Source organism: Onychostruthus taczanowskii, unplaced genomic scaffold (assembly GCF_017590055.1).
Source record: "Onychostruthus taczanowskii isolate IOZ18803 unplaced genomic scaffold, ASM1759005v1 scaffold232, whole genome shotgun sequence".
Classification (NCBI taxonomy): Eukaryota; Metazoa; Chordata; class Aves; order Passeriformes; family Passeridae; genus Onychostruthus; species Onychostruthus taczanowskii.
Window position 1 is genome coordinate 100,459 of NW_024499596.1, and position 21,623 is coordinate 122,081.

General features: G+C 38.6%; 1 protein-coding gene across 1 annotated transcript in view; it reads left to right on the forward strand.

Annotated features, from left to right (window-relative positions):
• TNS3 (tensin 3) overlaps window positions 1–14,310 on the forward strand; it is a 112,028-nt gene extending 97,718 nt beyond the window's left edge. The window contains exons 20-25 of the mRNA XM_041405539.1: window positions 2,711–2,788; window positions 4,502–4,579; window positions 8,723–8,891; window positions 9,860–9,928; window positions 10,059–10,085; window positions 11,048–14,310. Of these exons, the coding sequence (XP_041261473.1) occupies window positions 2,711–2,788; window positions 4,502–4,579; window positions 8,723–8,891; window positions 9,860–9,928; window positions 10,059–10,085; window positions 11,048–11,192 (566 nt within the window). The 3' untranslated portion in view covers window positions 11,193–14,310. The remainder of the gene's footprint in view (window positions 1–2,710; window positions 2,789–4,501; window positions 4,580–8,722; window positions 8,892–9,859; window positions 9,929–10,058; window positions 10,086–11,047) is intronic.
• Window positions 14,311–21,623: the final 7,313 nt, after the last annotated feature.

Genomic DNA, 21,623 nt, shown 5'->3' on the forward strand with positions numbered 1-21,623 from the left:
TGGAATGGGTTGTGTTTGGCATGAAAAGCTCCCCTGAACTTTACCCAGAAGTCATCCTGCAACCCTCTCACCCCCTGTTACCCGCCTTGTCACATACACCAGATACACCTGTGAAAGGGTCATCTACTGTTATAAATGAAAATTGCGAGTCAGCCAATTTTAAATAAAAATATGAAAAATAAAATTTATTTCGCGACCGTAGTAACAGTCTGATAGCCACCACCAAAAACGGACAGCGTATCACCCCCGGACAGTGATGCGGGTGAACGTGGAACCTGTCTTCGCTAAGACCAGATTCTCCCCGTCCACACACACTGCTTCGAAGACACAGTTCTTATACTGTTTAATTTGCCCGCGGCTAGTAGTCCTTTGTCTAAGTTTCACATATTCAAGTTGGTTTCTTTTCTCTGTCCAAGCTGCACAAAAACCTCGGCCGAGAGCGGAATCGCTGTCTTCCCGTGTTCCCGTAACCCAGGCATTCATGTCCAAGGTGCCAATGGCCCTCCAGATAGGCATCGCCCAGATTTCCCGGACCCGGGCATTCAGGGTTCGGGTGTTAATGGTCCCTTGATAGGCATCTTATCTGGTGCCATCCTTTGGGCGTAGGGTCGTTGGCCACTTCCCGTCTTGGCAGCTACACCCTCCTTCTCATGCAAATGTCCATCTGCCGCGGTTTTGCCGTGTGTCTCCAGGCTGGATTTCTTAACCTGAATGGAATGAGAGGAGAAACCCCCTTCCCCTCTTCCCTTCCCCAGGTTATTTCATTTATATTATTTGATACACCATTTATTCCCATGAATTACTACCCGTATTCCTAACATCTACCATAAAATTAACAGATGTGAAATTAAAGTCATACTTAAAATAAAGGTGGATTGAAGTTTATCAGTATATGGCATGAGGCTTACCTTAAATGAGAACTTTTAGTCCATTCCTACCTCAATCTTGAAGTACCTGTTTAGGCACCTATGTAGCCCTACTAGTTATTTAGTTTGAACATCTCCTAGTCTTATAGTTTGTACAGCTGGTTTAAAAATAAACCACAGTGAAAGATGAACCCCACACAAATACCTTGATAGCAGGTCAGAGTTACAATTTAATAAAAAATATTACCATAAATGCAGTGATACAGAAAAACTGGCTTAGACTCACCAAGTCAGAGTACAATCTCGCACCCTGTTGGTCAGGGTGGTAGTCACAGTCTGATGAAGCAGTGGTCTCAGTCCTGTTGAAGTGATGGTTGCAGTTTTGTTGAAAGCCATGGTCCTGTGAAAGGTCTGGTCCTCCTCTGGGTCTGTTTAGCAATGGTGGTGGTGCCCCAAGTCCCCAAACCCACAGATGATGAACAGTCAGATTCAGGTGGTACCTCCCTTGGGGTGGGGAGTGTCACAATGCAATGGTGTAATACTCTTGAGTCATTGCAGTGGTCCATTCTTGCTAGGACCATTGAGTCCAGGATGGCCCCTGAGCAGAGATGACCCCCTCAGGATGGGTTGTAGTTACCATGCCTGAGTTAATTGTGAAGACCATTGTGCCTTGCAGGGTTTGTCTCCTCTCCCTTATCTAACACCAGTCTGAAGGGTTGGGCACACACTGGGCAGCTGTTAAAAACGACCCACTGTTAACACTTCATCAACAGTTATGTAGATGGGAGTAGAATGCATAGCTTGGTTACACCCCATGTTGTAATCCAGGACACAGGCTCAAAACTGGTTCACAACATAGGTGAACAGGCACTATTACACATGTTTGGGTAAGGTCCTGAAGGACTAATAGTATCGATCAGTCTTTGCATTTCTGTAAGACCTTTGTAGAATTGGGTCATCTTTCTGTTTCAAAGAAATTTTTGATGGACTGTAAACATGCAGTTGGTTTTGGTTGAACTGGGATTTTTCTCCAGCACATGGTTATAATGTTTGCTGCTTGTTAGTAATTGGGATTGAAGGATGGCTTTTTGTACAAACAGGCTGATGAATACTATGCCTTCCTCTCACACCTTGTAGTCTGACATGCTAATATCAAAGATAAATAATATTGAATTACTTCAGTTAAGCCAAGACTAAATTGCAAGAGTGACTTCGAACAGAAAAGAAGAATCTATGTACATAGATTCTTCTATTCTCTTCTAAAGAAGAGAATTTTATGTACATAACTGCTGCCTTAAATGAAAGAGGTCTTACCTGGACTATCTTTTATACTTTCAGAATTACAAAATAGAGGTGTGTGTAGACAGAACACTAGATGATGAAGACTAGGTGGCTAAGAGGTAGAACTTGCTTTTTTTTTTACCTCATCGTGTAGCACAAGCAACCTCTTGTGCTCTTGCCACCTTCATAAGAATTTACTGCATTTAATGTAGCAGAAGCTAAGAGCATTGAAAAGAATTTACTGACTTGTTACTGATTTTGTTACTTGTTACTGTTATGTTACTGATTTTGTCATTTTTGTACTTTCTTCATTTGAAGCACAGACATTTAGGTTAGGATCTAAGCAGTGTATATAAGAGTATAAGCAGTGTATAAAAGAGAGAAGGAGAACATACAATTGTGATTACTGAGTTCAAGAAGATCTTGGCTTAGGTCCCAAGAGATTTTTAAAGTGAAGCAGAGGGGGCCCTTAGTCTATAAAATACATGAGAGCAAACATAACTTAAGCATTCTTGTTGCCTACCAAGTTAACTGTGCATTTTGTGTTACTTTTCTGACTACAGGGAGTTTGACAGCTCTAGTGTATCAGCATTCCATCACTCCACTGGCATTGCCCTGCAAGCTGCTCATCCCAGACAGAGGTATGCTTGTTGAAGTACAGAAGAGATATTCCCAGCCAAGTTTTTTTTCAAAGTGTCAGTGTCTGAAGGCAGGTGAATGTGTCACAAGTTAAGATCTAAGCAAAAACTCAGAAAGGAGGAAGCTGTGGTGTTGTCTTTGGTGGTAACCCTTATCCGAAGGGTGGTTGTGAGCATACTGGTACTGTGGTATTCCAGTCATAAGCATATATTCATCATGGAAATCCATGCAGTAATTTACCATGTGGGAAGACAAATGTACTTCTTAGACATGACATTATGCCAGTGTATGGTTAGATTTAACCACTCATTCAGGTCTGGATAGCAAAAGGACAAGTAGATAAAGCGTAGATGGTGTCCTGAGTGCGACACTGGCAGGAAGAGTGTAGGAACTTGCACAGGTTCAAATATTGTTCAAGTAAATAATCAAAAAGTCTATGTTGCTTCATGGGATTATGATTCTAATTTTGCTTATACTGATTTCATAAACCACTCTTAAGACAAAAATAAAATGCTCATGCTTGTCAAGTAATTAATTTGTCTTATATTCTTCCACATGAAGTTAACACTAGACACATTATTGAAATATTAAATGTTCTTGTAGTTTATGACTTTAAAGGGTTTTTTGAATCCTATAAACTTTTGTCGTAGACCATATGTTAATATACAAAAATAGCATTTGATTTATGCAAATACATCAATGAAACCATTTTAGCACAAAAATATGCTGTGGAAGATAATAACAAGAGATCTCTTGCATTTATGTGGCGAACCAGTGTGGAGGTTGGCTTGTTCTCTTTATCCCCCTCACCTAACATGGAAAAATTACTCTGTTCTTCCAGAGGTACAAGTCTGGAACATTTGCCTTGTCTTGAATAAAAATACCAGAGTGAAATTTTATTTTGGTTTTATTTTTTAATCCAATTTGATTATGCATTTTAAGATGATCTTCTGTAGTTAATGACAGGATACAGTGCCTGGAGTATTTAAAATGTTTGGATAACTGTAATTAACCATATGAATAGTGTCACATACTGTATTATGGCTCTCTTCCTCATTTGATTATATTCAAAGATGGCATGCCTCATGCTAAATGCAGCAGTAAGTGAGATCTTTTTACATGCATTTATATACCTGAAATAACATGTTGGTGGACAGTTTCTTACTACTTTTAACAATCAACTGGGAAGAAACGTTCCACTGCTGTCTTAAGGTTCAGATGGTTTTTTTTTCAACTTAAGAAGAATGTTTTGTTGTCATCCTCTGAATCAAAATGTAATTGATTTCATCACGGTACCACAAGGTCTTTTTGTATGAATGACTGTAAATTATACAAATCAAATGATATAATTAAAATCACACTAGACGAGATATTTTTGGCTGTAGTGAGGGAATACAGCTATAAGTATTGTCTTAATGTGTAATCATGTGAGTTCCTACAGCATATGCCTCTCTTATGTCTTTTATTTTCAGGAAATAAAAGTTAAGCATCCTGCTTGCAGTGCTCAAGGCAAAAAAAAAAAAAAAAAACCCGATGCAGCACAAAACCTACATAGATGATTAGAACTGCAGATAAAACGTGGTTTCATGTTTCTGGCCAAGAGTTGTCCAATAGATGAGATCACAGTTATAAGTGTAACAGTTCATACATGACTGCAGACTTTAATTTGTTGATTTAAGTCCATACAAGACATAGACAGTGTTTTCTGTTTGCAGATCCCTTGGAGGAGATAGCAGAAACTTCTCCACAAACTGCTGCAAACTCAGCTGCGGAGCTTCTCAAACAGGGTGCAGGTCTGTTAAACTTTTATCCTTGTATTTGACTGTTACCAAAGTTTGTATTTTACAGGTTGGGAGGAGCTGAAGCTTAGACTGGATTAAAGGATATGTAAAGGTAGCATTTAAATTTATTGAGCTGGGTAGAAGTGTAAAGAGCATTGTGAGGATATGTAGCAAGTTTTTTCCGTTTTCTGCAACCAGCTCCTATGTTCTGTGTTTCATTTCCTATCATGTGTCTTGTGAGAATATGAGGTGTATGTAGGTTACTTCAAGCATCGCAATTTTTAAGCAGGACAGTGCTTTCATAACGGATAAACTTTTGAGAGGATATTTTCAACCTGTGGTTGCAGAGGTTCAAGAACTATGTGTGAGGTCTGCAAAAGCCAACTAAGGAAGATGTTCAGTTAGGGTTAAGTTCTTATCATAGGGGTTAACAATACCACTGCAAAATGCTTACTGTTGCATCAATCTGAAAAAAAATATTGAAGAACAGTTCTCTTTACTTCACTTGTTGCTGCATGTTCGTAGGAAATGTCATGTATCTTTTCCACTGGATGCTTTTATGGTTTCTTATGCATAGTGCAGCACCCATTCTGGCAAGTTGAGTTGTGTTACCGCAAGCTTATTTGGTGTGATAGAAGAACCATGACCAGAGTATGTTCAAATTATGTGATGCTATGCACTGTTACTATCTGTATGGCTCTCAGACTGGGGTGTTTGCAAGAGATGCGTAGAGGTGTGGTCTGCTTCTTATCTGCTTTTTTAATGTGCAGCTGATCCAGAGAGCTCGTTAAACAGCCTATCTGAAAAAGTGTGGTGACATTCTAACTCACGTATTGGTCAATGCTCTAAGTACTCCTGCATAATCTTAAAGTTGTCCTTAGAAATGTGACCAACAGTGTTACTCTGCTGTACAGTGGGCATGTCCGGGGGATTCTGCCCATGTCCTGCCATGGTCCTTGGTTTTCAGGTTGCTATGCATTCTCCCCAGAAGCTACCCAATTAGTGCCATTAGAGCACAGGAATACACTACATTTGCCCCTTTCTTTTGAGTTTAGCCAACCACTGGATCCACAAGTAGTGTTGTAGCAAAGCATGTGTTTCTAAGGATGCTGTCTCATTGCCCTCGTGCATTTTTAGAGCACTCCTGAAGGGGCAATTGTCAAACTGGCCAGCTCTGGAGAGAGGCAGCAATCTGCTTTGACTTCAAAATTTGGAGCACCACTTCGAGTGCTGTAATTGAGCAGGCATGTGTGGCTGAGGCAATGGCAAACCTTTGTGAGGCTGTGCTGCGAGTGAGCACGTATTAACTCACTGGTTGGTGTTTGTTGTGGCCAACAGGGAAAAAAAACAGAGAAACAATTTTTGTAGAGTGCTACTTCTTAGAAAAGCTATCAAAAGGGGCATATATTGTCTTCCAAGAAATATTGGTTTCTCCTTGCTCAGACAATGCTTTTCAAAGAAAAAGAAAGAATTATTTATTCACCTGGAGCAGTAGTTAGATAAGTCTTTATGGGAGCTTTTGTATCATGGATCATTTAGGGTACTTAGTCCATTTGGTTTTAACCTGTTTTGATGTTTTTAAAAAAGGATTTGGAACCCAAATAGATAAATTAGCTATGAGAGGTTCTCAGAGGGTTTTTGTGGTTTTTTTTTGGTTTTTTTTTTTTTTTTTTTTTTTTTTTTTTTTTTTTTTTCTTTTTACCACTCGTTTTTTTTTTTTTTTTTTTTTTTTGCCTTGCTACATCAGGAGTCCCTTTGCAGTCACAGAAGCATTCAAGTTGTGGAGTTCAACACTGAAGTGCAGATTCAAAACATGTAAATTGAGTCCTTTCAAAGAAACTTTAAAGCAGATACACTTTCTCCCTGTCCTTCTATACCCACGCTTCTCTCACTCCACAAGCAAAAAAATAATGTGTTTTCCTAGAATGATTATTTTTTATAGCTCCCTGAAAAACCTAATGTGCATTTCCAGGTTCTAAGTGCTGAAGCTGGCTAGAAATCTTTGCTTCTTAGACTCTGACAATTGAAGACTAGAAATCATACAGATAAGAGGCTTTTCCCTAGAATATACCTTGCTTTATTAATCTTCCTGTTCAGCAAACAAATTTGCTGCTCAAATAAATTGCAGTTCTTAATTCTCTTTACACTGATACAGTCGAGAAACCAAGCATTCTGAGCAAAGGACATTCCCTGTCTAAAAGCAGCATTTTTAAGCTGTTGCTGATGGCACAGATGTGCTCCAAAATGTCACCTGTGAAAGACAAAAGCAGCAACATTGCAGGGCAGCTGCACTGAACAAAAGGTCTTCTTTTTGTTGTGGCTTGGAGCATAGTTTCACTAGGATTACTGTTCTGGATACCTTGTCAGGCTATGCATGATGTTTTTTAATGAGCAGTCTTTCTGTGTTTCTCATTACCTTTCCTCTCCTTTTTAAGCTGACATGTTTTCACTTTGCAACACTTTTGTAATCAATTTATTATTTGCTACAGAAGCAAAGGATACCCTGTATTGGGTAACTTCTGTTAGAACTATCACTTTGAGGGTAATCTAGATAAAATGCTTTGAAATTTCATTTGGAAACAAAACTTGAAAACAGTCTGTTGACAACAGTGCACTGTGTGGCAGAAGAGGAAGGGACTCTGATGTGTGTGGCTGTGAAAGAAGTGAAACTTACTGTTCTTGGGAAAGACCCACAGGATAGTGAAGAGCTTTAGATCTGTAGCAACCATACACAGTAATGAGGGGAGAAGAAGAGAGCTTATGGTTTGGAATGTTCATTGCAGTTTTGGATTGCTGCTCATCATCTTATGTCCTCTCTGCATGAATTTAACTGATTCAAGCAAAAGTTACTGAATTTTTCACAGCAATGCAAAAATATATTTTTGAAATTTTACACTTGCAGATCAAATAAATGAAATTTTAGGATCCCTTCTTTCACTGATGGACTCCAGAGCTTGAAGTTACTGGGCTGATCACTATGCTCTAGTCAAGCTTAGGCTTATGCACTTTTTAACTGTATGATTACTTTGTTGTTTTGAAAGCACAAGTGTCAAGCTCTATAATTTTATGTAGATAGTCATAGGAGAAATCTTAAGACAGATTACAGAATAGCTAAATAAAAAGATAAACTGTTAGATTTAATTTAATCTTTGCTTTCATAGTAATGTCGGCAAGCCAAATGAAACTGCTAAACAAATGAAATGTAATCATGGTAATTTGTATGTGTCAACTGATGGAATTGTACATTTTTTCCTGGATACCTACACAAGTGTTTTTACCAAACACAGAATCTCTTGGTGCTAGTGTTTAGCTATGGATGTGCATAATCATTCTTGCTTGTTCTTAATTTGTTTGTAAGTTTGACTTTATACCAGAGTTCCATAGTAAGCATGTGAATAATTCTGTTAATACCATATAATAGTCCATATTTCAGATGCCACTGTACTATGTGGTATTACAGAGTAGTACAATACTACTGTATATTGCCATAATAATATTAATACATACTTTCCTAGTGCTCACTGCAGGTTTGATACGAAACCATGTAAAAAAAGTAACTGATTGGTAACCTTAGAAACCAGTGAGCATCTATTTTATAGAGATATTTCAGAAGTTGCTAGTATCTCTAGAAGAGGAATAGTACTTCTAGAAGTAAGTGCATGCTGAAATAAAGAAAAGGCCTAAAAATGTATGTCAGTAATTTTTATCAGTATGGAAATTGTTGTACTTGCTCTGAAATCATTAAACATATGTAACACTATTAATGAGAATTGAAGAGAAATGAGCTTTGAAATAAGCCTCAGTTTTTTTGATGTGAAAACATTCTTGTCTTGCCAATCAAGTGAATGGTTCCCTTTGAATATAGTTTAAATATTTGAAACTGTAGAATGTGTGAATGTATACTGGAAATGTGTATTTTCTTACTGGCTGATGTATTTGAGCTTAAAAGCAAAATATCTCCATTCTTTCAGGGATGCCTTTGCTCCAGTACTACCTACAAGTGTACTCTCTGGTGTTGTCTGGTATTTATTTAAATTTCAGGATATCTATGGGTAATAATAAATACAGTCACTGGCTTTGATATAAAGGTATTAAAACCAAAGGGAGAGTAAAAGACCTATGACCTCTCAAAATCTTTCCCCTCTTTCATTACAGCTTGTAATGTTTGGTACCTGAATTCAGTAGAGATGGAGTCCCTCACAGGATACCAGGCAGTACAAAAAGCTTTGAGCCTGACGCTGATGCAAGATCCATCTCCTGTCTCAACCGTTGTCCATTTCAAGGTGTCTGCTCAGGGAATCACACTGACAGATAATCAAAGAAAGTAAGCAAATAAGGATGGGAAGGGAATATCTGGCCCTGTTAGGTGTTGGCCACTGTTGATTTGATGTTCCTAGTTACATTTTGGAGTCTCTGTCTCAGAGGATATGAGGATTATAAGAATGATGGTGGCTGTGTAAGATGGCTGTAGTACAGGAAAATATTTTTTAAAGTTGTGGACTTTATTTCCACATGGTGTATTTTACCTTTGGAAGGTCATTCTGATATGACATTTTTTATTGTTATTTCTTAGGAAAGGAATGGCTTTGCTAGCATTTGATATTGGAACTATTCTGTGAAATAATTTATCTTCATGATGTCTTTCACCAGTACCACTGAACAGAGCTGACTTAAGCAGATGATGTGTATCTCCAGGATCTGAAACAGTGTTTTGGATAGACTGTAAAAAACTGTGATAAAAAGTTAATTTATATTTACTTTTTCTAAGTGGTAGTTAGGCTACCACAAACGCTTCCAATTAAAAAAATTATAATAACAAAGGAAGGACAACAGGAATTCATTCTAGGTTAAAAAAAAAGTACCAGACTTCATTCCATGGGGCTTGCAATCATTTGTAGCAGATCACAGAACCTGTACCTTAACTGTAATGAGTAGGAGTGTGAATATTTTGAAACGTACTATGATCAAATTATTCACAATTTCCACAAAGTTGTCTGTCCCACTAAAATAATATCTAAATGGCCAGTTTTTAGAAAAAATACATTTCATACTCCTAGCTCTTAGCTTGAGAATCAGTTTTCATTTAGTTCAAAAAACTTTATGTTAGTGTTTTTAACATGTATTTATTGGGTTGGAGTAGTTCAGGTGGATTTCAAAGTCACTCAAAGATAGCAAAAAATATTGTCTGTATTAAATTAAGACTAAATACAATTTATTTTTTGGATTAGTTTATTGTTTAGAATTCTAAGCATCTTTACTGTTCTGAGATTTGTTTTGTTTCTTTGTATCCAGACTCTTTTTTCGGCGACATTATTCCGTCAACACCGTTATTTTCTGTGCTTTGGATCCACAGGACAGAAAGTAAGTATGACAAGCAGTCTTTTTAATATGTTATTTGCATTGTCCTACCAAAAAACCCTAACAAACAAACTAAAACTAACATTTTTATTTCTCCATTCTATGTTTTTGTACTGCATTCTTAATGGACAAGGTGGGTGAAACATGGCCTTTCTGCAAAGTAAGTAGTCTCTTTTAATTGAATGTTTTAGGAATATCATTAAAGTGATCAGTTTCTTGGTGTTCTAAATTACTTTTGTCTGAGATGTGGAAGGGAAAGCATCTGTTCAGAGACAAAAGTCTCTCAGCCCTCTGTAATTAGACATTGGTTACTTCATCTACACCTCTGCAAATTGGGGCCTAATTATGTGTTGGGTGGGGGTGAGAAGTCTGGAGCCAGAGCTAGCTAGCATGGTTTATTTAGACTGCAGGTCTGTGGTTTCAGGCGTTGGAGATATTTGCTCTCTGTTTTGTGTTCCACCTGTCCAGCAAGACTTAACACAAGCTTTTCTCACTTAGACTCATAGCTTTAAAAAAAATGCCTCTCCTAGGACATAGATGAAAACACTCCTAGTAATATTAGCTTATGGCATAAATACATGATTTCCTGTGGATTGCAAAGTGTTTTCTGCTGAAGGCAAACGTTGTTGTCACACTTTAATCAAAAGAAATAACTTAAACAGAGAGGCTCAGCACTTGTTTCTGGAAAGGAAGAGGAATAGATGGCTTAAATCCTTTTTCCAGTACTCTGTCCACTAAGATGTGTGGCCCTCAAAATCCTCTCTTTGGGCAATCCCTGACACACCACAACACACCACATGCCCCCCCAAACTAGGTTAGAGAACAGCAGTATCGAATCAGATTAAATATATCTCCAGGGTTAGCAGCATGTCTCTGACAGCGAACAGTACAGGATGCCATATGGACAGAGTAGAAGGAAGGGGACAGTCTGCTTCCCTGATTATCTCCTGAGCTGGCTGGTCCATCTGGACCACTGTGTTTAGCAGCCACATGGAAGCTTATCCATCAGAACAGAGAAGTCTGCTATGTGTGCTTGGTTTCTGCAGTATCTTTTCTATTTTATGAAGTGAGGCAATGCCTATCTGTCAGTTCCCTGACATACTTTGATTGCTGCCCTTGCAGAGTGTTTGGGTTCGTTGCCAGGAAGCAAGGCAGTGCCACAGACAACGTATGCCACCTCTTTGCAGAGCACGATCCAGAACAGCCGGCCAGTGCCATTGTGAACTTTGTATCAAAGGTCATGATTGGATCCCAAAAGAAGATCTGATGCCTTTCCATCCTTGATTCAGAACTCTTCACTGACTTCATGGAAGGAAATCACTGTGAGAGGGAGAAAGGTTATTCAGCAACAATGTCTGAATATTATCATTCCCAATAAGGAAAGTAGAGAATGATCTGTGTATTCTGTTTGTGAGAGCTCAGGCTTTTACTTCAAGAAGCCTCACAAAGCATTATTTCTTTGTTTTTATATCAGAGGACAAAACAAAAGAAGCTGGGTGCCACCCTAAACCACATAGCCCTTACCTGAATGAAGTGTAAATGGAGAACTTTTCTCCTGATGGGTTTCTAATGTATCTTCATATGCTGTTTCTCATAGTTTATTGGAGCAGAAATACTTAGTAGATTGCACTCCTTTTTTGTTCAGGAAGTGTTTTGTAAAACCTCCACAAAGGCACTTGCCATGGTTACATCAATGGTAGTTATAGGCCTTGCAAACATGCTTTTAGGAGAATGATCATCTGAGGGAAACTATTTGCTCTTCCCTATGTCTTTGTGATCAGTGATGAGAACTGAATGGAGAAAGGGGAAGATGTATGTGAAGAGAATGTTTGTGCAAGTTGTTTTATGGTAAGAAAGGAGCGGCAGTTTTGAATATTCAGGAAGATTGCTCTGTATTTAGTGTTAAGAAGGCTGAGCTGTTTTAGTTTGATAATTTGTCAATAGAGCAGAAGTGGCAGAAGAAAAAGAGGTGTGAAAATCTTTTCTATAATTAGGGTTTTTTTGTTATTTTTTTAATACAGAGAACTAAGCAGGGAAGATTAAGCATTTTAGTTATTGCAGGATAAAAATGAGGGAAAAGCAAAGAGGAAGATTGTATAATCTTTGCATTTTTAACAGTGACAGATTATTTATAGTGGATCTCAGATCTTGGTATGTCAGAAAGATAATTCTTAAAGACCACTGTTGAGCTTTACCTTTAGCACTATTTTGTCTAAGTAAATATGTATGTAGCCTCTGCCTTTCTAGAGACAATAGTCTGATATTTTGTCTTTTGTCTTACAGTGACAAGACACTTCCCATTTTCTGCCTCTGCAGTACTGTTTTATTCCCCTACATAATAAGTAATTATATTTACGGACTCTTCTGCCCCATTATTTTGCTGGAGTTCTGAGGATTATTTTACCTTTTGATTTTTCCATATATAGGAACTATATTTCATATGTTATTCCTTGAGTTAGGGAATCTGAAAGTGAATGGAATTTATTTTGTTATTTCATCCCATTTCTTGAGAGCATTTATGTTGTGATTTCTACATCCGTCACACTTGTACATATCTCATTATCATTCTTAACACATTGATATTTGAAATGCATAAGAGAGTGCTATTTAGCTTTATAGAAAATTGATGCAGTAGGTTACAGTGGAAGCCTGCACATAAGCCACTGGGATCTCCTGTGTAGTTCCCATTCACTCAAAAAGAGCAGTACTAGACCTGTATATGAGAATTCATAATGCAACTTTAGTGTGGCAAGTGCTGAAAAATTTCATTGCTTCCATTTCTTTCATGTGTAGCTGTCAACATTATATTAATAACCTGAGGAATAAAATAACATTCTGTATTTTGCATGTTGATAGATGAGCCACTTTATCCACTTGTACATTTTAATCCTTTTATCCACCAATTTGATCTACATTTGTCCTGTATAAAATACGGGGGTTTTTTAACAGATCTCTTTGTATTTCCTTAAGTATTAGGACCGTGTTAAACCTTATTCAGTGACCATAGCTGAAGTCTTACCAAATTATTTGTGTAACTACCAATTTTGTGTAAATAACTTTATGTTTTTTAAGAGGAAGGTGGTGAGGAAGAAAGAGAGAGAAGAAATATTTGAAGTTTAATGTATTTGCACCAGAAAGTGGTTTATTAGTAGCAGTAGGCATTGGATATCTATAGGAGGGTGAAGCAATCCAAAGTGCAGAATTCAATGGCTACCATTGAAGCAACAAAGACAAGTACCTTTGATTAGAAACATATAATTATTTTCTTTTGGCACAGAGGTATACTACTTAAACAATGTTTATGTACCATCCAAAAAAAAAAAAGAATGCAGTTCTTACATCTAGGAGCTTTGCTCCTTTTATAAAATGTGAGAACAAGTTTTCTTTTAAGATTCTTTTGGTGTACAAAGATTCCAGTTGACTAATCTCATCAACCTGTTGGAGCCCACAGAAATTCTTCAGCTGACATCTCAAGTAGATTTAAGTCTCAAGTAGATTTTAATCTGATGTGTCATAAGAATTGAAATAAGGAGGATTTTTTAAAGTATATTTTTTCACTTATGTAGATAATAAATTTTAGTGTGTCTTCTTAGACACTAAGTGTTGGCCTTTGGGCTGAAAGTAAAGTGGCTTTTTTTCCCCGTGTATTGTCATTTCCATTCAGGACCTTATTTTTTATTCCTTGTGCTTTCTCAAGGTCTGCTGAATTCAAAAGCATGAGGGATTGCATGCTGACACTCCTGGTGGTATTTTCTGGGAGTTTAGCTCTACTTGCTAAGTGGGAAAAAAGAAGTTACCCTGTTTCTAAGGGAGATTTTCTATTTTGCATTCTTTTGGATGGTATATTGCCATGTGCATTTGCTTTTTAATGAATTTTAAAATGGACAAAGCAAGATAGTTCAGTATGTACCATTATGTAGTCTGTGTAGAAAAAAATTCATGGAACTTATATGTTCATGGCAAATATAAGACTAACCTTTATATAGCACTTTCTTTCAAGATTTTTGGTAGATGTGTATATGCAATTTTATAACTAATGGCAGCAAGTTGACACATACATTTAACCAGACTCCTGTTAATGTGGTTCATAAATACACCATTATAATCATAAAGTGTTAAACTACAAAAATGCTAAAAGCCACATTTTTAATTAACGGTTTCACTGTACCAAATACTGTCATTAAATATTTAATATTTCTTTCTTGGTTTTTCCTACTAGTGAAAATTTTCTTTTTTTTTTTTTTTTTTCTTGACACTATAAAGAAGCATCTAAAGTTCTTTAGTATATCAATGAATGTTCTATAAGTTCTTTGTATAGTCATTTTCTCTGATCTTCAGGTATTGCCTCTTTCAGATTATAATAAAATTACAAATGTGAAATTCCACCACACACAATGTCACAGGGCAGTCTGTTCTGAATGAAAGTTACCTTCTGGCATTTGAAATCAGCTAATAAGCAAAACCTTCTTCATGAATTAAGAATAATGTGGGTGGTAGGGTTTAGTTGTAAGAAATGTTTGAGATTTCCTTCAAGGACTTCAGATGAGCCTGTGTTAGTGGTTCAAGTCAGTTGAAGCATATGATTTTCCTAGTTAATTTGTGGTTATAATGGTATAAAAGTATATTGTTTGCATTGCCTATTTCAGTGTAAGAAGGAAGAATATGATACCATCCTCTGAGATGTTGTAGCCATTTAACTTTGCCTCCAACGTGCTTACGCTGGAAAACCTTCCAGAGGGGGCTGAGCAATTTAACCCTTGGCTGAAACAGATAAAAAATCAGTGCATCAGCCAGACAGTGAAGGTTGAGTTATATGCATGCTTTATCAGGGTTGTTTCTGAGACTGATAAACTCTGGTATGTCATGCTTATGCCTTTTCTGTGAGTGTCTTGGTTTGAAAAGACAGGTATTTGCTGAAGAAGGCAGGAACCTCCCCTGAAATGGAAAACATAAACCCCCTCACTTCAAATTATTATAATTTTGAAATTAAGGGGCTCTCAGGCAAAGATATGGGAGCAGGAATAACAGTTCTTTATTAGGGAAGAAAATAAAAATATAAAAAAATGCAGTAATACAAAACACCACTGACAGAGTCAGAATACGACCTGCATACTGTTGGTCAGGGTGTTGGTAGCAACCTGATTGAATGGTGGCTGCAGTCCTCCTGCAGTGACAGATGTGGTTCCATTGAAGCAGTGATCCTGTAGAAGGGTGTAGTTTTCCTCTGAAGATCCAGTAGTAGTATAGATGGACCTGGTCTTCCTCTGGGAATCTAGTGGAAAAGAAAGCTGCTCCTTTGGGAATCCAGGGGAAAAGGCTGCCCGTGGTGTTCCAAATACCAGATTACATCTAGGTAGGAGTGCTTGGCTCCTCCCTCTGGGCAGTGCATCTCACAATGGGATGATGTAATTTTTTCAGTGAGACTCAATGGCCCATTAACAGAAGATATTTCCCCGGAGGGAGGATTGGTTGTGCAAGAGATAAAAAAAACCTACCCAATTAACAGAAGATAACTGCCACACCTCTAACAGATGATAATAGAATACACACCTCCGCCCACATCTTGCCACCCAGGACAGTGAGGCATACACTGGCAGGAATTTTTCATTCAGAGTGCTTGACTGTCATTCATCAGTACAGGTGATTGTGAGGTTTATGCATAGTTGTAAAGTCACATTTATCCATTAAAAGTGTTGGTCTTTTATTAGAATGAATTATAATGTGGAACAGATGACAAGGATGCAATAGTAAAATGATCTTCTGTGTCAAGAGTCCAGTCTCTTCTGTTAAACTCTTGTCCTTGAACCTGGATGCCATTGTGTATGTGTGCTGCTGTTAGGTGCATTTTAAGGCTGCTCTGGATTCTGCTCCAGTGGAAGAAAATCTGCTTTCAGGACTCATCCTAGATATTTTTACAACTAGTTTATATGCAGTTGTTCTTATACCAGAGTTCCCTTAGTATGAATAACTATTCCCTCCTTGAGATATTTATAGCAGGAGATCTGCTCCCCCTTGTGTCCCTCAGTCTTCTTTTGGCAAGGCTAAACAAGTCAGCACTTGGCCTTTATGTGCTTTTGTGTTTGAAAGGCTGTTTTTTGTCAGTTATGTAATTTCTTTGGAGAGACCGTTAAGTATACAGTCAGACACCATAAAAGGAGCAGAAGCTGCTACCTTGTAATTTTTTAAATGTTTGTATTAGAAAACTCTTGGAACAAGAACACTTGGCCTATGAGATAGGCAGAGTAAATCTCTCATCTGCTTCTGCTGTTGATACCTAGAATAAAGATTACAGTAATGTAAACTGTATCAGGTGGTGTGGACGAAGGAAATTACAAGGGCATATAGCTGAAGAAGTTTTTAAAAGCCAAAGCTGGAAACAGGAAGCTTGCAGGAGACCTAGCACATCTGGCAAACTACCAAGAGGGCAATGGGGAGCTTTTTAGAGAATTAAAGGATCTTGCTGAATAACTGAAAAGGGATTTGCATCTCATATCACAACGGATATCAAACCGTAACTATTCCCTTTCTTTGAAGACATGTAGTGTCTCACAACATACAAATGTTTGGACCAGTTTTAATGTTTTATTATTTGCAGAATCACAGGGTGGTTGAGGGTGGAAGGGACCTAAGTAGATCATCTAGTCCAACTCTGTTGCTTAAAGAGGGACATCTAGAGCCATTTGTCCAACAGCTTAAATTCACCAGGGGTAGAATTCCAGTCTCCCTGGTCAATCAGTGTCTTCTTAGTCACCCTTACAGCGTTTCTTAATATTCAGAGGTAATCTCCTAAGTTTCAGTTTGTGCAAATCACCTCTTGTCCTGTTAAGGAGCCCCACTGGAAAGAGCCTGGCACTCTCCCTGTATTTATACACATTGATGAGCTCCCCCGAGCCTTCTTTGCCAGGCTGCACAGCTTCCACAGCCTCAGTTTTGTGTCAACAAACTTACTGAGGATACATTCTGCCTAATCATCCATCCAGACAATCGATTAACATAGTATAAAGGACCTGACCCACTATGGACCCCTGGGGTAGACCAGTAGTTACTGGCCTCCAATTAGACCTTGCACTGCTCATCAGCAGTGCCCAGCTATGCAGGCAGTTTTCAATCCACTTTACAGTCTGCCCATCTAGCTACATCAACAGCTTGTCTGTGACGGTGTTATCTGAGACAGTGTCAAAGGCCATACTGAAGTCCAAGAAGACGGTATCTACTGGTTTCCCTTGAGCTAAGGCAGTCATTTCATCACAGAAGGTAGATCAGTGATGACTTCCCCTTAAAGAAGCCATGCTGACTCCATGGAGGCGGACAGACGGTTGGAGTACCTCCCCTATGAAGACAGGCTGCGTGACTCTGGATGGTTTGTCCTAATAAAGTGAAGGCTCCAGGGAGACCACAGCCTTCCAGTACTTAACGAAGGCTTGCAGCAAAGATGAGAAAGGACTCTTTATCAGGCAGTGTAGTGATCAGATGATGGGTAGTGGAGTAATGGTTTTAAACAGAAAGAGGGGTAAGTTTAGAAGAGGAAATTCTTTGAGTCATAGGGTGGTGAGGCACTGGAACAGGTTGTCCAGAGACGGTGTGGATGCCCCATCCCTGGAAGTGTTCAAGGCTAGGTTGGATTGGGCTTTAAGCAACCTGATCTAGTGAAAGGTCTTCCTGCCCTTGTAAAGATCTTCAGAGTTTTTCTCCAGCTCAAAACCATTCTATGATCTATGATTCTGTGGCCCACAAACAAGTGGTGCTTTGCCTTGTGAAGATTTCTTCTCTAGGTACACAATTTTGGCAGTGTTTTATGGAAGGTGTTCTGGGTTGCAGCTAACCACTAGTGTCTTTACAATAAGATAAACAGTGTTTACAAATGGATTCACCTCAGATTTCTGCGGGATCTTTTAAAAAAACTAAGTCTTTAAAATCATTAAAATATATTTTCATAATTGTAAAAATCTTCTAATGTCTTTGGTAGTGTTATTTGAAGAGTTGTTTAAAAAGCAGAACTAGCTTTTTATATAACAATGACTTATTTTCTGTTACATACTGTCTTCAAATTTTGTTTTAAATATCTACAACTCTTTGTATCCAGTCTAATTAAATCTGATTTTTGGATTCTTTTCCTGTTGCCACCTGTATTATAAACAAGTCATGATTTGTTTGTAAAGCAGATGGCAAGTATCAAAGAAGATACAGAAAAACTAACTTGGATGAAATGCTCCATGGATGGGGGATCAAAATGTGGGATGGAATTGGGCCAGGAGACCCGTATGCTTGTGTTTACTCTAGTAGAATAATCCAGCTTTAAAAATAAACAGCACTATGTTGATAGAAGTACTAGTTTCAAGCCTTTCTGTTTGCAAGCTAATGTGAAACTCCCACTAAAGCACATGGTAATTCTTTATACCTAAAGTATGCAAGTGATGAGAGGAGGCCCTCAGATTTCAGCAGGAAGCTTCACAGCACACAGATTTCTCCCTGCATATGAAAACAGTTCAAATGCGTTCGTATAACTTAGTTGTACAGTAAACTTGGAGTCACATTCTCATGTAAAAGCATGTTTTGCTCCAAGTGACAAAAAGACAACAACCCCTAAAAGCAACTGCTAGATTAAATAATTTTCCTTGTTGGAGCACTCAACTTTTAACCACGTCAGTCTCTTTCCATAACAAGTACCTGGTACCAGGTATTTGAAATAGCACTTAGAAGTCTGTTAAGGATTTTTATGAGGAAATGTGGCTTAACATGTATCAGTATGTTCTGTCACAAGGCAGTTAGGAAAAAATCCCTAAAGGTGGTATTGATCATGTAGTGGCATAACTACAATATATGGTATCTACATGTGCTGAAACCTGTATGTAAATTTGTTCCTGTCAAATATATATTTGTTCTCATGCCAACTGAAGAACATCTAGATTTGATATTTTTTCTGTATTCTTACATGGGACCCATCCATACCTGTTTCTCAGCAGAAATGAAATAAACGTTTTAATCTCGTCAGTGGTAACATTTAGTCACTTTTCACTGTAACTTAAAACTTTTATGCCTCATTTTGTTAGAATAACATGCTAAATAGCGCAGAATTTTGCTTGCTCCTACCTCTGATACATTTGTTAGGTGTGGAATACTTCCCAGCCTAAACCTTAGTCCAGTTCATTGAGTGGCATGCAGTCTGAGTATACATTTTCCTTTGTGCACTATCACACAATGTATTGGATTTGCATGGCCTGGTTTTTGGTAGCAGGGGGCCCACAGAGGTGGCTTCTGTGACAAGATGCAAGAAGCTTTCACCATATCCAGCAGAGCCAATCCCTGATGGCTCTGAACATGGACATGCTGCTGGCCAAATCTGAGCTAATTAGAAAGGTTGGTAATGTCTCTGTGGTAACATATTTAAGAAGAAAATCAAAAAGTGAGGACATAGTTATTTCTAGCCAGAGATGCCAATATTATTGGAGTGTACCAATATTACTGACAGGACTGTCTTGGTCTGTCTGGTCTCGGTTGCTGACCGAATAGCGGCACCTGTGGTGTTTTCTCCCCAGAGACGCTATTCCATACCTGTGCTTGCAGCTGAGCACGTGGAGACAAGTCCAGGCATGCCCCGAGCTCCAGTGTTTGCGGGCTGGAGCTTGCTTTGAGGGGGTCACTCCTCTGGCCTTCCTGAGCTGGAGGTTCCTTTAAGGCGAGGATCCCGATGGAGAGCTTTCAATTCAGAGTTTTTATTTGGTGGTACAGTCTCTGAATCTTGCAATAACTCCAATGAACTCTCTAACAGAACTCTTCCACCAGAATCCCAACCGTGTGGTCTGCTCGTCCTTTTACCTGGGGAGAGGGGCAGGGTAGGGGACCCAGGGAGCACCAACCAGGTACAGGGGGAGGGGGTCTCAGGTGAGAGGGACACCTGGGTGGGCCAATGGCCCTCCAAGGGGTGGAGAGCATCCTTTGAACCTGCCAATTGCTCGAAGCTCTCCTTGGAATTTCTGGATTGATAGACAGTGCCCAGCAAGTGTAAAGGGTGGGGAAAGGAAGGGTGATTACAACCCACCTGGGGAAGGAGATTTCAGGGAGAACCCAGGGAAACTGAGGCAAATCCTGACAGCACACCGCAACACACAAAAGATTTTTAAAGTACTGTGTTCACAATAAGGCTATCTAAGTGTGTATGTACGAGGGGCAGGGTAGGGGACCCAGGGAGCACCAACCAGGTACAGGGGGAGGGGGTCTCAGGTGAGAGGGACACCTGGGTGGGCCAATGGCCCTCCAAGGGGTGGAGAGCATCCTTTGAACCTGCCAATTGCTCGAAGCTCTCCTTGGAATTTCTGGATTGATAGACAGTGCCCAGCAAGTGTAAAGGGTGGGGAAAGGAAGGGTGATTACAACCCACCTGGGGAAGGAGATTTCAGGGAGAACCCAGGGAAACTGAGGCAAATCCTGACAGCACACCGCAACACACAAAAGATTTTTAAAGTACTGTGTTCACAATAAGGCTATCTAAGTGTGTATGTACTTTCAGACTCAGGCAAGATGTTGCTGAGATATAATAGGATTTTTAGAAACTACTGGAAAGATAAAAAAATCCTGCATGAGTTTGAAATCATAGAACCATTAAAAGAAAAACAATGTAAAATATTTGACAAGACTTAATTGTTTTTGTTTAGGGGAGGTGATTAATCATTTATGAAATGGTAGATGCTTGCATGGAAAAATCCAATCTCAAGTTTTTGTCTTTAAACCAGACAAGTGGTTGTTGGCAAATACCTGTGAACATTAATACTCTGGTAAATTTGTGAATTGTGATTTCTGATGTGGGTAAAGTTGTAGGGGTGCATATAAAAAAAAATCATTACTTTGAACCTATTCCTCCTATATTTAATTGCAGTAGTTGAGGTTGATTTAGTATCTCTGGACATGTATCTCTGCTTTTGTGTGTTTGTGTTCCAGAGCTGGCTTTTGTGTACTTAAACCTGTGTGCTCTTATAGCCATGTAGAATCTTGTCCACTGTGCTCAAGGTCCTTTTGGCTGCCTGAGAAAGGAAGAGCAACATGCCTAAAGAGGAAGGTAGTAGTATGGTATGCTCATAAAAAATTGAGCCTTGGAAAAAAGGAGGCTGCAGAACTAGATCTAGGGTTTTTGGAAAGTGGGATATTGTGAACAGGGAGAATAAGTGGGAATTTAATTAATTTTTTTTTTTCTTAATAAGTATTTCTACTCTAGTTAAAATATAGGTGGTTGAGACTTTAATTTGCCTTACATTTAGGTTTACATAAGGGAAGTAATAGAGTTAAAAATTGAAAAGTGGAAGATCTAGACAAAACCAGGTCATTAAGGAAAATGTGAAATCCTTTCCCTCTTAACAAAAAATGCTGACCTTGAGAAATAAAAAATTGCAAAGAATACTCAAGAAATCAGGAAAGATGTCCCAAAGGTTGTGTTGTGGTTTTGGGGGTTCTTGGGTGCTAGACATCCAGAAGTTCTTCAGGGGTCAAAACATGCTTATTTTTAAAACTTTTAGCTCAGCTGCCCATGTAATTAGCCATCTATGAGAATACAAGGCAAAGTGTGGTGAAAAAAAAACTCAGTAGAAATCCTGGTTTTTTTTACCTTTTTGGCTACTCCTGATCTGACCTCTTGCCACCTGATGGAATGATATAGACACAAAGCTGTAGTGATGCAGCTCACAGTAGCACAGCCCTATGGAGGTTT